At 43.5% G+C, this 15,942-nt stretch overlaps 1 protein-coding gene across 1 annotated transcript in view; it reads left to right on the top strand.

The window, feature by feature from the left end:
- Positions 1-15,942, top strand: part of GPC3 (glypican 3) — a 417,949-nt gene that overhangs the window by 279,451 nt on the left and 122,556 nt on the right. Inside the window, exon 5 of the mRNA XM_040627476.1 lies at positions 9,284-9,409. Within this exon, the coding sequence (XP_040483410.1) occupies positions 9,284-9,409 (126 nt within the window). The remainder of the gene's footprint in view (positions 1-9,283; positions 9,410-15,942) is intronic.

Here is a 15,942-nt window from a genome sequence, read left to right as displayed (position 1 = left end):
GCGAGAAAGGGAACACAAGCAGGGGAAGTGGGAGAGGAAGAAGCAGGCTCCCAGCAGAGGAGCCTGATGTGGGGCTCGATCCCAGAACGCTGGGATCATGCCCTGAGCCGAAGGCAGACGCTTAACGACTGCACCACCCAGGCGCCCCCCCCAATCATTTTTAAGAGTATAAAGGGGTTGTATTAGTTACCCACTGCTACATAACAAATTATCCCAAAACATAGTGACTTAAAACAACCAACATTTATTATCTCACAGTTTCTGTTAGGCGTTCAGGAGCAGCTTAGCTGGGTGGTTGTCGGGCTTTAAAGAAGTTTCGGTCAGTTTCTGGGGCTGTAGTCATATAAAGTGTAGACCTACTTCCAAAGCGGCTCACTTAGCAAGTTAGTGCTGGTTGTTGAAAGGAGGCCTCAGGCCCTCACCACATGGACCTTGGCTGCTGGCTTCCCCAGAATATGCGCTCCGTGGAGGACAGCAAGGAGCAAGCTGTGATGTCTTTTCTGACCTAGTCTGGGAAGTGACATACTGTCAATTCTGACATCAAGTTGTTAGAAGTGAGTTCCCAATTCTAGTCCACACTCAAGGGGAGGGAAATGAAATTCTGCCTCTAGAAGGAAGGAGCATCAAAGAATTTGTGGACGTATTTACAAATTGCCACAGGGTCCTGGCACCAAGATATTTGAGAACCATATCCCTGTAGTATAGGGGATCTGTGGAAAGTTTTTGTCATTCTGGGAAGACAAAATCTGGTCATTTCTCTAGACCTTCTTTAACCACTGACTTTCCTTTGTCTGTTGTTCTCCATTGTTTTCACGCTTTGCCCAGACCACCTGAGAAATTAACCTCAGTCATTGACCTTTACCTAGGGGAAACCCCTTGCATATTGCACCAAGGTGAATAATTTATATTTATATTGTACTATTATAATATATAACACATTACATATTAATATTAATAATGAAGAATAGATATACAATGAATTACTAATACATCAATATTTATAATTATATATAATTTGTAATTACACTATTTATAAATAACATACAAAAATAAAATATAATACAAATGTATTATATTATATCATACTATATAATTATTAATTAAAATTAATAAGAGGGGCACCTGGCTGGCTCAGTCAGGGGAGCATGCAACTCTTGATCTCGGGGTTGTGAGCTCGAGCCCCACATTGGGTGTAGAAATTACTTGAAAATAAAATCTCAAAAAACTTTATTTTTTTTAAAGATTTTATTTATTTATTTGACAGATAGAGAGAGAGACAGCCAGCGAGGGAGGGAACACAAGCAGGGGGAGTGGGAGAGGAAGAAGCAGGCTCCCAGCGGAGGAGCTCGACATGTGGGGCTCGATCCCAGAACGCCAGGATCACGCCCTGAGCCGGAGGCAGACGCGCTTAATGACTGACCACCCAGGCGCCCCTGAAAAAACTTTTAAAATAAAATTAAATTAATAAGTGGAATGTTTAAATTATAAATTACACTTATATATTATAAATGTAATAATATGTTATATATTTATATCATATTATACAATAATATGTATTTTTATATCTATTGCTTTATTCAACTCTGCAGAAATTTAGGAAATACCTAGTATGTGCCAGGCTGTGTCCTGGGCATCAAAAATCAAGACACAATCTCAGCTCTCCAAAGCAGTCTAATGTGGAAATAGACTTAAATGCCAATAATTCCAGAACAGTTTTATAAGGGCAAAGAGTGTCCAGAGTCTATCCCTAGAGGCAGCCCACAGGAGGAGTGAGAGCCTCTGCCCAGGGAGTTAGAGCAGGCCTTCACAGAGCAGGTGGTGTATGAATTTGTACCAGAATCACATGCAGAGCTTTTTCAAACGAAACACACCACCCCAGTCCCATTTTGAGACTACCCTGCCAACCTAGACACATTTATGAGTAAGTAGGAGGCCTTACTTTATCAAGGCCCTGCTGCCATGGCCTCTGTCTTGGGCTCTTGTGGGACCCACTCCCTATTGCCTTACCAGCGAGGGCTCTATGGTATTCAAATCCTCCAGGGAAAAAAGAAACCGATGAATGGGTTCTCGGCTGGGCACCCAGATTGGCACTTTGTTCAGATTACTTTCTGAACTTGCTGCTAAGCCCCAAAGAAAAGAAAAGATAGTAAGAAAAACTACAGAGCCTGTAGGCTTGAGTAAGGGATGGTCGAGCAGGGCTCCTTTGGGTGTTGGGAGCACGAGCCCGCCCCCTGATGCTTCTCGTCTTTTGCAAACTGGAGCCTTAGCGTCCAAGTCATTCCTCCTGAATTCTCTTGCAGAATAAGAAAGTGAAACAACAGGAGAGTGTCTGATTTCATTTAACTCCCTCCAATAGGCATTGTAAACCCTCTTAGGAAGAGGGGAGACTCGAGGATTAAGATGATCTCTTGCTCCATGCCCTGGCCCCCGCAATCTGATGTTATTAGGAGGGCTTGGTTTGGGAGAGTGTTAGTACCTCTATAAATTTCTCGGTATGTCCTGCACAGCATTTCGCACTGTCCAGAAAAATATGTGTGCCTCCAGCACCCCTCACACCATGCCCAAGCTCCATCCTCCGTGGTTAAAAATATGATAATTGGAAAGTAACCCTATGGTAGCTTTTCGTCTGTGGAGGTTGGGAGCAAGCTGTCTGAATCTGATTATGAGTTGAAAAGCCCTTCGCCTTATTAAAATAACAACACACAAAGAAATGCAGGATCCCTTTGGGAGCATTCAGAAGTCATCTGTTTGTTTTGTCTGCCCCCAACTGGGTAGTTTGCAACACGCAACTAATCTTAGAAATAGCTTAGTTCAATTTAAAGGCGATTTAATACTCAACCGGCGGCCTGCGTATGGGAGTCAGTGTTCCATTAAGGTAGAAATATTGAAAATATCTGTCATCAGATTTAAAACGGGGTAGGACAAGATGCACAAGTAAGCAACCAGAATAGAGGCAATGCGATTTCCAGCCCTTGCCAGCGCTCATGTCTTCGGCACTTCTGAGCGGCAGCCTCTCCCTCCTTGGGCCTCCTAACAGGCTCCTTCACCGCTTCCCATATGATACTGTTTACCTTGTCATTCGCGCAGCCCCCTAAAGTTTGGTGGAACGCGTGAGCGCTATCTGTCCTTTTTCTAAGCCCCACATCTCAGTCGAATAGTCCAGAATAGTCCATCGTGGCCCAACTGCTAACGTGTGAGAAAGTGGCTCAGTCCCTCCACCCTGTGAAATTGCATCTGTGTGTCCCACCCTTCCCCTTCCTGCGCTGCTCCTCCTCCCCTCCCCCCTCTGACTTGGTCTAAAGGGGCAATGGATTAGGTGACACTAGTAAATGACCTAGAAAGAAAAGAACAAAAGCCGATCTCAGCTCCCCGGTCCAAAATCAATGCTCACTCCCACTCCCTCTCAGCCTGCTGCTCTGGTTTGGCTAGGCAGCTTTGTAAGCTCCGTGGTGCCTTCCACCCTCCGAACAAAACAACAAAGTATGTCCTGAATGAATCAACGAGTTTCGGGTCTGGTACAAGTCATTCTGCCCTAAATAGGCCTCTACTTCTTTCACCATTTGTCAACACCATCTATATGCTAAGCGTTGTGTACGGATTAGGCTCTGATGAATAGAAAGAGCCCCTCGCCTAGTTAGGGGGAGACACCCACAGATAATTTTCAAACACAGGGGGCAAGTGTTATCGCAGAGCTGTGTTCAAAAGGGTGGCGGCACTGTGGCTGGGGAAGGTAGCAGCTCTCCTGCGAAAGTCAAGAAAGGCTTCTTAGAAAAGGGAACTCTTGAGCCCGGCGTTGGCGGAAGATGAGAAACTCAACAGGTGGAGGAGAGAAGAGACGGTGTTCCAGGCAAAGGGAACAGCATGAGACAAAAGTACAGGCAACTCTTTGGAATGGCAGAAAATTAGAGTTTGGGATCAGACGGTGGAAGTTTCTCTGCTGCAGAGAAACGGGTTTACCTGATCCTGCTTCATTCCCGTTATAATGATTGCAGGTTATTTGCTTTTCTGAGTTTTCAGTTCTTTTTTTTTTTTTTAAATAATGAGCTCCTATTACTTTATATTAAGAAAAAAAGAACCTTAATGATAAAGGAGGAAAGTTCAGGATCTGCAGTTGGGGATGAAAGGCCGTTTTTACTCGTAGTGGTTTCCAATTAGTGCTGCTTTGAGGCCTGCCCAAGCAAATCACCGCAAGAAAGCCAAGGGAATCCCCTCCCCCACGCCCCAGGAAGGGGGCGCTCCTCTTGAGGACGGTGGGAGCCCTCCAGGGGAGATCACGTGCACCCAGCCGCAATATTTCAAAATGGCTCGTGCATGCAAAGGGGCCCTGTCCTTTAGTTCCACATTTAACACAGTGAATAGAAAGCTCTGTGAAGAGACCTTTTTTTTTCCCTGAGCAGACTGCCGTAAGCAAGTGTTGGGTTTGACCTACGTGAGAGCCCTAGGCTCGACTATTTATATGTCAAGTGGTATGTGCGGCATGCGCCTATTAGAATAAAATGGAATGGGAATCAAAGAACATTCCCTTCAATCAAATTGTTTTTCCTATCCCGGGCAACTAATTGTCCAAACGTTCTATCCTTTTTTTTTTTTTTTCCTAGAGACAATTCTGTCGAGCAGACTGCCTTAGTTCATGGGTGGAGGTTCCTTTGTTGTCTGTCATGGGCTACTAGCACAAAGAAAAGAAATCTGGACTGAGTCCTACATGGGTAATTAATATGTCACCTAATTTCGTTGCAGGTATCTTTCTTTAAAGAGAGATACGGAAATATTCACCTTGCCTCCTTTTAAGATTATAAGCAGAGGGATAGGAGGCTTTATTTAAGGAAAGATAAAAGCAAAAGACCCTCCATTGCCAGGCCAGACGGGGTTCAGGAGTGAGTGACAAAGAAGAGGGGAAATGAGAGAGGCCCAGTGAACTCGGTAGGAGGTAAACTGCGCCTGTCACACTCCGCTGCTCTCAGGGCTGTGGTGTCCGAGGACATTATCACCTGTTGTCGCTCCCTTTTGAAAAGCTCATTAACTCTCCAGCAGTTTCGAAAGGCTTTCTTCTAGCCTGCAAAATAGGGCGTCTGGATTTATTTTCAGAACTCCAACTTTCTCTTGGAGACTGAGGTCTAGTTTCCCTCCCACGTCTGTGGAAGGTTTTACGTGAAGGTATGGCCAGCCCTGTGGCACCAGTTTGCGGAGAGCCCCGCTCTCTCTTCTCCCAAACGTGGGGACTGCCTCACCCCCAGAGGCACCGAAAGTTCTTTGAGAACCTGCATTCGCTTCATGATTCTCAGGTGCTTTTCTAATCAAACACACGCTGGATTCTAATGCGAATGATGTACACTGAGAACGAAAAAGAACTCCGTGAACTTGCCTATCCAGAAGGATAGGTTTTAGAGGAATAAACATAAAAGCCTACTGGAGAGCCAAGTCTAGAAGGAAATCTATCCAAATATTCACAGTGATTATCTCTGGCTGGTAGGACCATGAATAGGGTTTTTTTTTTTTTCCTCCTTCTACCTTTCTGTATTTTTTAAATTCTCCATAGTGAGCATACATTTCTTTTACAAGGAGAAAGAAAACCAACAGACCTTATTTTAAAGGATGAAGGAAGGAATAGATTTTAATCATTGTGTGCAGCTCTTGAAATTTTCTATTCTCGCTCCTCGCCCACGCTTCTAGTTCACATCGAGCCGCATCTGGCCCTCTTGACCGTCTCCGTCCATTGCTCCAACGGACATCCCTTGTCCTAGTAGACGAGCCTCTCTTCCTCTGAAACGTATCTCACCCCCTTCTCTACCCTTTTTTGGGGTTATATCTCAATAAAGCTGGTATAACACACCATTCATCCATTTAAAGTATGTAATTCAAGTGTTTTTAGTATAGTCACAGACTTGTGCACCCATCACCACCATCAATTTCGGAACATTTTCAGCACCTCAAGAAGCCCCATGCCCGTTAGCTATCATTCCTCAACCCTCTTCTCCGCCCCCCCCCAAGCCCTAAGCAACCACTAATCTACTTTCTGTCTCTATAGATTTGCCTGTTCTGAACATTTCTACTCTATTTCTATATGGTAACTCCTATACTTGACTTTGTAAGGAGTCGCCAAACTGTTTTCCACAGCAGCTGTGCCATTTTGCATTCCCACCAACAATGTGAAGTTTCCACTTCCTCCACATCTTCAGCAACACTTGTTGTTGTCTGTCTTTTTTATTTTATTTTATTTTATTTTATTTTATTTTATTATTTTTTGAAGGTTTTTACTATAGTCATCCTAGTGGCTGTGAAGTGATATCTTACTCTGGTTTTGATTTGCATTTCCCTGATGACTAATTGACATTTAACTGGACTTCCTCTTGGCCCTCCACATCCGATTCTTACACACACAGATCCCTCTGAAGGCCACCACCGTCTTACCCGGCAAAGATCATTCGAACTGCTTTACCAGATTAGCCCAGGGGGTTACCCAGCCCTGTAGCTAGCTCGTCTTTGAAAAAGAATACCAGGAAAAATAGGTGGGGAGAGAACATGGCTGTGCTTATTAATACCCACCTCAAACGATGAAAGACTTATCCATCTTGCACATAGAAAATAGTTGCCTGGAGCTTGAAAAAAAATCTTAATTATCTTGCATACTATCTGAAATATAATATATATTTCATTAAATATTCGTATTCTCTTGGCTTATAATGATGGTAATATTGACCATGATGGATGTCATGGGGGGTTACTTTGTGCCAGGGACTACGCTGAAGAATTTTCGTGCATTTTTCTCAGTCATCATAGAGACCTATCATTAGCTTCATTTTACAGTCAGGGAAACTAAGGCCCAGAGGAGTATAGAATTTGCCTAAGGTTTCACTGCCAAGTGAGTGAGGGAGTAGCGGGTATTTGACACTTAGTGGGTCAGACTCCAAAATCAGTGCTCTTACCTACTACTCCTAACAGGTTTTCAGGGGCTGTTTGGAGACTCCAACCATCATTATAGTGTGGTTGCTCAATGAAACTGTGTTCTGAATTCAAAGCAATTAATCCAGAAGCCAATGTTTCAAACACAATCTCTTCCTAGGTCCATCCTGTATGTCCTGTGGTGGTAATGACTACTCTATGACATGGGGTGGCCTTTTATGTCCCCAAGTTACCTTGCTCAAGTTTCAAAGAGATTCCCCCGAGTTCTAGAATTTGATGACCCAGATTGTGTTCACATTATTCACATTCTTCGCAGTTTTTCTTAGACGTTTATCTTGACCCCCCCCCCAAGTAATATCTTTCCATACTAAAGGGAGAGGTCTTATGTTTACGGCAGGCCCCTCATCCCCTTGACACTTTGACGGACCCTCTCTGAATCTTCTCCAGCTTGCCAGTGATCTTTATAATCAGCGCAGAAAACTGCAAGGGTTCAGGGGCTGGGAGAAGTTCAGAGTGGCTTTGCTTTTGTTTTGTGTGTGGGGGGGGTTGGTTTTTTGTCTCTTTTAACTTCTAGGGAAGTCAAATTGGAAAGCTTTGCCATGAGTTCAATTTTTCTTGCCATGTGCTATCTTACAGAGGGTTCCGAGGTAGGAGGAGGCCTAAGGGAAACTCTTTCATTAAAGAGCAGGCCGTCGCCTCCCCTAGACTAATGGCCATATTCCATTTCCTCCTGGAGTGGGGGGAATTACTCAGCCTCGGCCTTTCCTCTTTCAGTTCCCACTCTTGGGAACTGTATTATTACCTTGTAAAACAGAGCATCTCTCCTATTAGCGTTAATTGAACCCATCTTTTTCCTGTTAGAAACTATAATGTTGACTTTTATTTTCGGAGCCCTGGATTGAGCCTCTTCACTTTGGAGGCTGACGGAGCTCAGCCACCAGCAGTAGGCTGGAAGGGGCTTTGAGCGTGGCAGGAAGCAACTGTTGGGATGTCAGGAGTTACAGATATCCCAATAACCTTTCTGGAGTTGTTCTGTCCATCACCCTGGCTTTACTGTGACCCGAGCCTTTGTGAAGATGTGCTGAATATTGTAAGTGCTCTCCCTCTTCTAAATCATCAGTTGAAACAAATCGTTTTATGGTAATAAAGTGGAAAAAATGCAAGAAAATAATTTCCACCAGGCTTCCTCTTTTGGCCAGATCGGAAAACAACCCCCAGAAGGCTTTTCTGGGCTCAGGACTCCCACCAGTGTCCAAATGAGATTCAGGCCTCTGGCTCCCCCAGAGGCCTATATATCAGGCCAGTCCATTCTTAGCCTGGAGACAGTATTGAATAATTACTCCACTGCCAGCAAATTCCCTGGCCGGAGTCTCCAAAAACTTAGTAGAGACTTAAGATAGACTTGGTTATGAAGAACGCTTTAACTTCCTTTCTTTAGAAAAATAAAGAGTATTTTATTTGCGTTTGTTTGCCTTCGGACATCTGTTGTATAGATATTTTAATGTTTCTTTATAAACATACCCACTTCTCTCCAGTCTATAGTGTGTTATTTTGTGTGTCCATGTACATCTGAAACAAGAAATTTTGCTGGGTATTTATGTGTGTGTTTATATCTATTTGCATATGTAATATGCTTGCTCGCTTCTTCTCTCTCTCTCTCTCTCTCTCTCTCTCGCTGTCTCTTACTCTCGCTCTCACTCTCTCTCTCCCCCCCCACATATGTCTTATATGTAACATAAAAGCCAAAGCAAATAAATAATAAAATATACTAGGATCCACCCCCTCCTGCCTCCCACCCCCCCCATAGTTACCGCAATATACAGACAAAGAACAAAGAACCCTTCCTCCTCTAGCAGATGTGAGTTCCTCTGACTATATTGTCAGGAGAATTTCATAGAGCGTACACTGCTCTGAGCACCCTGTAATTCTGATCTGCAACTATTAGCCCGAGCCTATATGGAAAGGGGGCCATCTCTAGGGTAATAGCATTGTAAATTACAATCAATGCACTCAATTACACCCAGAAACCAAAAGATATGTAGTGCTCCAGTGTGCCTTGTAATCAGTACCTTCGAGAATGTAGGTAACAGCATTCTGAACAAAAAATGGAAGCCAAACGTGTAAGAAAATGAATGTTAGAATTAAATCATCCTTCTGATAGGAGCAACACCTTATATGGCAAGCAACTTTTTTTCCCTAATATCATTTTATTGATTTAAAAAAAAAACTAAATTGTGGCCTTGTAGCCAAGAATGTCTTTTAAAATCATTTATTGCTCTAATCAGCCTGGCAGAGCCTTTCTGTCATGCTGATAAGGAAATTAAACTTTTCTCATACTTGGTTTACTTGCCTCTTATGCACAGATGCTTTCTTTTTCTTTCAGGGAACTAATTCAGAAGCTGAAATCTTTCATCAGCTTCTACAGCGCTTTGCCTGGCTACGTCTGCAGCCATAGCCCTGTGGCTGAAAACGACACTCTTTGCTGGAACGGACAAGAACTCGTGGAGAGGTAATTTTTTTTGAATGTGAAATATAGCAGTATTTGAGAAATTCTCATCGTATGTCCATCTCAAGGTTAGTTATGTCTTCTCTCTGCCTTCATTAACTTCACAAGAAACATTCTAGAAACAACATACATGTGAGCATCTGTGACATGCTTCTTCCATCTCCCCATTATGTGGACCCTTATTTAGTTATTGTCTTGAAGAAATCATATACACATTAATAGCTATCGTTTAGTGAGAGTTAACTATGTATGAAGCACCACGCTAAGTGCTTGTCTGTATTAACTCTTTTCATCCTTACACCCACCTTCCGAGGTAAATGCCATTATTTTTCCCCATTCTATAGATGAAGATGGAGGAGAGAAGAATGGGGAGGGAAAAAGGAGTACCATTTCACTGAGCAGTATTGCTGAAATGGTTGGTCACTGAGTGTTAGTGTAATCTGTGCTAACATTTGTCATCTGTGAAGAATTTGCTCATCACTGGAAAGGAAATAATCTATATTCATTTATTCAGTAAATATTTACTGAGCACCTTCTAAGCACCAGTCATGTTGAAGTGAACAAAACAGGCAAAATTTCCTGTCCTCCCGGAACTCTCATTCTAGTGGGCTAATGGCGCTCGTAATCACCATTGCTTCCCATGTGTAAGGAGTAGTTTGGGATTAAGGAACGAAATCAGGAAGGTAGAATGCTTTGGAAACCACAGGGAGCTGATGAGCAGGCTTCCAAAGCTATTTGTCCAAGTGGTAGCGTCTTGAACTTGATACTTGAACTCGAGTTCTGAATCTTTTACTAATGAGTCGCTTAACCTAGGGCAAGTGACTTAATCTCTCTGGGCCATGGTTTCCCCATCTGAAAAGTGAGATGGTTGGATTAGAACCTTCTAGCTCTGGCAGGCTGTGGGGTTTTTTTCCCTTACCGGTTCGTTCATTCATTCATTCATTCATTCACTCATTCATACATTTATGTTTTGAGATACTATGGGTTAGGCACCAAGCTAGGTACCAGGGATATGAAGCTGAGGACAGGCAAGTTACCTGCTTTGAGGAGCTTCCAGGCTAGTGGGGACCAACATCAGGGCATGGGATAATTAGTCATGGTGCTAAAGGGAATGAATCAGCCATGTAATGTAACGGACTAGAGGAAGGCTTCGGAACCCGATGAACGTGGGTTTACATCTCAGTCCTGCTACTTACAGTGTGGGGCCTTGGGTGGGTCACTTAATCTAGAAAGTCCCAAGGCCCCTGACTGTAAGGAAGGGCATCTCACAGGGTTGTTGTCACTATTAGGTGAGGTCATAAATGTAAAGTCCGTAGCGGACTGGCATATACCGGAAGCTTAGTTCATGTTTCTTCTCTTCTCCCTTTCTTCCTTCCTCCTCGACCCCTCCTCTTCCCCACGCAAGGCAGAACACATGCCTGGAAGCAGCTTGTTTCTCAACTAAGCTGTTTTACTGACCTGGGACAGTGAGAATGAGGTGCTAATGGGATGAGGCATTGAACTTGCGTGGAGATAGACTTCCCTCCAGCAAATGTAGATCAGGCTACAGGGATTAATGGCCCCATGCATCCACTCCACTTGGAGGAATAGTATGTATTTATTATTCTAAAAGCTCATCAGGTTCTAAGTAGAATCATGAAAATGTACTTAACTGTTATGACATATTTTTTTTAAATCGTCAGAGAAAAGCAGTTGGCGTTTGGCTTTATAAAAAGCAGATGCTGTAAAACAGGTATAAACAATATAATCCTTAAAAAAGAAAATGCCCACGGGTCAAATATGTGGTTCTTGCATAAGCTTCAAGAGAAACCTTCCCAGTGACTTACCCACCGGGATGCTAATATGGTAAAAATGAACAATTGCCGAATACTAATTTGTTTCAAACAGCCTATCTCCTTTTTTTTTTTTTTAAAGATTTTATTTATTTATTCGACAGAGATAGAGACAGCCAGCGAGAGAGGGAACACAAGCAGGGGGAGTGGGAGAGGAAGAAGCAGGCTCATAGCGGAGGAGCCTGACGTGGGGCTCGATCCCATAACGCCGGGATCACGCCCTGAGCCGAAGGCAGACGCTTAACCGCTGTGCCACCCAGGCGCCCCCAAACAGCCTATCTCCTAACCACGGTCTGTTCTTCAAGAGAAAATGTTAGCTAGCAACACATTTATTTGCTAATGTAGTCATTCATTTCTTTCTTCATTTAACAAGTATTTGAGCAACTACTATATATGGAGTGTTGATATGGGTTTGTTTATTGTTGTGATTGTTTAAGGCGAATGTTGGAACCCTGCTGGATATACCTTCTATTGTTCTTCAAGAAAAACAAAATCAGATGATCCAGTTTTAGTCTATTCGAAAGAATTTCTTCCCAAGCCTATGTTTTTTGAATTAGTGGGATTTTTTAAACTTGAATTTGGTGCATATAAACTACTTCATGCCCAGTATGCTTTCAGGAAGCATGTTGCTCGAGAACCAAGAAAGTCCTCCCCTGTCAAATGGTGGAATCCAAAGCCTGCTAAATTTGAATGAGTCTAAAAATTAGCCAAGTGTGCTTTTGCACCATTAAAATAATTCCGTTAACAGAAGTTTTTTTTGTTTCACTTCCTGGCTTTAAACATCTCAGGATATCAAACAAAATAATAAAATAAACAAATGGTATAGTATAGGGAAAAGGTATTATTTCAAACCCAAATTTATATTTCTGAACAATCTATTGTTTTAAAATAACTTTTATTGTTGATATGTGCTATCTAGGGAGGAAAGGAGGGAGGGAGGGAGGGAAGGAGGGAAGGAAGAAAGGAAAGAAAGAAGGAAATCAAACATATTTGTAGACAGTATAAGGGTACTGTAATCCAGGAAGTGACTTTTCCTTGGTTAGTAACCTCAGGTTATAATTAACCTATACTTAAATTACTGACCTAATGCGATGATGGGACTAGGGAATAGTGTCAAACTAGATTTTTTTTAAAAAAATTACTCAGGAATATACATTTAATCATAGGAAGTTCTGTAGCCTGGGGACATGTGTGCCCTCTATTTGTACCATTTATAAAGATTAGCTTCACACTGCAAATCCACTCTAGAGTAAAACCTCTTTCCAGAGCTTTTCACTGAATTTCTCATTTCGTTCAGTCTTAAGTAACAGTTGCCACTTCCCATTGTCAAATCAGGTGTAACTTTGTTATCTTTATAGGTTGGGTTTGTATTCTTTTCAAAGTATTTTACTTTTTGTCAAGAAAACTTATAAAAATCAAGGATCCTGAAAGGAAACAGAACTTGTCAGTGGAGACACCTGGTTAAAAGGAAAATATTGATGCTAAAGAAAATATGGATCAATATCCATGGCCGCTGGGTCGTCAGAGCCATTTACACCCTCCTTCTCTGAATGTCCATACAGACCACTCGACTTTTCAGGAGTTCGACAAGTCACTGTCTCTCTAAAAATGGTCGTATTTCACATCCATTCAATTGTTAGCTCTTATGAAACCAATCAACTGAAATATGAATGAAGAGAATGTTTTCACAGATCTAGTCTGAGGGAGTACCACATAAGCCTGTCATTTGTCCTTGTAACCTCCCCATCACAACCCTCCCGCCCTCCCCCCCCCATCTTGGCTTGAGGTAAACATTGGCTCCGGGATTTAGCTGAGAAATCTTGGAATCAGCAAATTCAGGCTCGTGTGAGGTACACTCTATCATCTGAGCCACCATGGATCCTACAGGCAAAGATTTGCTACAGTTGTCAAAGGCGGAAGACCCTCCATCTTTTGTCTTTGTGGAACTACAGAGAGATTCAGTTAGAGCGTTTCTGAGAGCAAGAGAAACATAAAGAATCCCATGGGAGTAAGTTAACACTGGGCTTAACAACAGGTAACCGTGGGCTTTGCCTGCATTGGCGCTGAAAACACCTGTATGAAGAGGGAGCAGTTCAGTAAATACATCCCCATACACCCTCCTCATACCCCCCTTTCAGGCCCGTTAGGCCGAACATCTAGATCGCGGACTAAAATTTTCATTCTTCTGAATGGCTCGATACCATCTGGAAGGGAAGCCCCATTTTGCTGTTGAATCAAGTTGATCTTTAAGTTAGTGTAACAGAAACTACTCAAATTTATACATGTGCAACAACTGCTAGTCAGAGAGGAAAAAAAGTGCTGTCTTGTCTTGACATGTAGCATCTGATAATTCAAGTTCATTCCACAAAGATGGAGCACTTCTTATACCCGGGGCCCTGAGGGGGCGGAGTGGTAAGTCGAATCCAGTGCCTGCCCCTGCTGAGGGGTTTACAACTTAATGAGAAGAAAGGAAGAATCATCAGCCAGTCTCCTTCCCCAGCAGTCCAGGGAGACTTCGGTTCAGAGGCGTCAAAGCAGAGGCTCTAGCCGTCTGTGTGTGTGTGTTATTGAGGTGAAATTCACATAAGATGAACCACTCTCAGGGATGTAATCCGGTGGCATCTCGTACATTTGTGATGTTGTATAATCACCACCTCTACCTGGTTTTAAGACAGGTGCATCGCTCCAGAAAGAGAGCTTGTGCTCATTAGCAGTCGCTCCCCACTCCCCCCTCCCTCAGCCCCTGGCATCCAACAGTCTGCTCTCTGTCTCTCCGGACTTACCCGTGCTGGATGTTCTGGACAGAGAGAACCATTGACTTAGTGTCATGTGTTTGAGGTTCATCCGAGTTGTAGCACGGATCAGTACTCCGTTCCTTTTTATGACCAAATAATGTTTCCTTGTCTGGATGTAGCACGTTTTGTGTATCCACTCGTCAGTTTTCTACCCGTGTGTATGTGACCCCTGAGCGACTCCTGCTCTGGCAGGCTCCACGCACCCCCTCTGGATTCAGTGTGGCTCACACTTCACCCGGATGACAGGGCAGCCAAGCCATCAGGACTCCCAGCCCCAACATCTTAGACCACCTCCTAAAGGCTAGCCCCTCCCTCACCTCTCCTGCTCTTTACATCCCTCTGCAGTTTATCTCTGGAGTCTTTTTTCTCAGCGCTGTGCGTGTGGTCAACCAGCGTCTCCTCCAATCAGCACACCTCCCATAGGGTTTGATGCGTCCTAGTGACTTTGCGGCTTCTCAGTTCTGTATATACAAACGCTTGTATTTTGTGGCATGATGCCTTCGTTCCCTTTGTGATTCAGTCCCGGCTGCGCTTGCTCCTTGTCATGTGGCTGGGCCGCTTGGGCCTGCATCCAGATGTCAGCTCCAGAATATTGCCGGTATCTTCTTGAAAGTTCTACCAAGCCACTTCTTCCCATTATGACTCAGTAGATCCATCTCATATTTTCTCAGGATGACTCTGGGACGCTCAGCGACGTGAGGTACCTGGCATTAGAGAGTAAACTCCCTGGGATCGGCAGGGGCACATTCACTGAAGGTGACGCCTTTCCCTCCTCTCTGACCTTACCTCCCATTTCACCTGAGAAATTACACACACACAAACACACACACACTCACCAGGAATTCTCCCTCATTTCCACTGATCAGACAAGTCTCCTGATGTTCATAATGCCTCCTCAGAATTTCTCTGCTTAGTTGGAAAGGCAGAAGCAGGAAGGCACAAAGCAATTATCTTAGTTCTCAAGGAGTTTTGTTCTTGTCACAAGACCTATTGGATGTTGCAGAAAAGCAGGGTAAGGAGACTGTTTCTCTCTCTCTTCTGCTGGGTTGGGGGGATAGACTGCCATATCAACCAGCAGGAGCGAACACGCTATCCCTGAACACCCAATTCCTGACACATGCAATATAATTTAAAAAGTGAGAGCAACGAGGGGCACCTGGCGGGCTCAGTCGGTGGAGCGTGAGACTCCCGATCTCAGGGTTGTGGGTTCGAGCCCCACGTTCGGTGTAGAGATGACTTTCCAAAATAAATACATAAATAATCTTAAAAATGAGAGCAACAAAATGGCTTCTTTTGCCCCTATAATCTAGGAAAGGTGAGGGAGAACAGTTGATTGTTTTCATAATGCCCTTATTTTAAGAACACTATGTTTTGAGGCCTTTGGTGGAGAGGGACCAATTCCTAGTATTAACAAGTCTTTCACTGGTCTGTGGAACCAAATGGGAAAAACTTCAGAACCTTCGATTTGATGGTAAAGGAATTAAGTGAAGATAAGACCTATACGGCACCGCGTACACGTGTACAGACACACAGATACGCATGCACAGCTCCCTGCAAGCACTTCCGAAGAGGCTAGCGATGTACAGCAGTCGCTATCTGTATCTCCCCTGCTCTCATGCTAAAATAGGTGATTTGTTATTTGGGTTTTGCTTGTTTGTTTTTTGGGTTTATGTGGTGGCTTTTCTCCAAATGGCTCAAGGCCATGTACATAGAACTTTATTTTCTGAATCAGACTTTATTTTTAAGTCGTCTCTACACCCAACATGGGGCTTGAACTCACAACCCTGAGATCAAGAGTCACATGCTTCATGGACTGAGCCTTCCGGGCGCCCCCATCCAACCTTAAATATAGGATAGCCGATGGAAGCAGCAATGGGGAAATAAATATATAAGGCAGAATACAGAGCCA

The sequence above is a fragment of the Ursus maritimus genome, assembly GCF_017311325.1.
Source record: "Ursus maritimus isolate PB19 chromosome X unlocalized genomic scaffold, ASM1731132v1 scaffold_X1, whole genome shotgun sequence".
Lineage (NCBI taxonomy): Eukaryota > Metazoa > Chordata > Mammalia > Carnivora > Ursidae > Ursus > Ursus maritimus.
The sequence above is the reverse complement of the archived record's forward strand: the minus strand, read 5'-3'. Positions and strand labels throughout refer to the sequence as shown.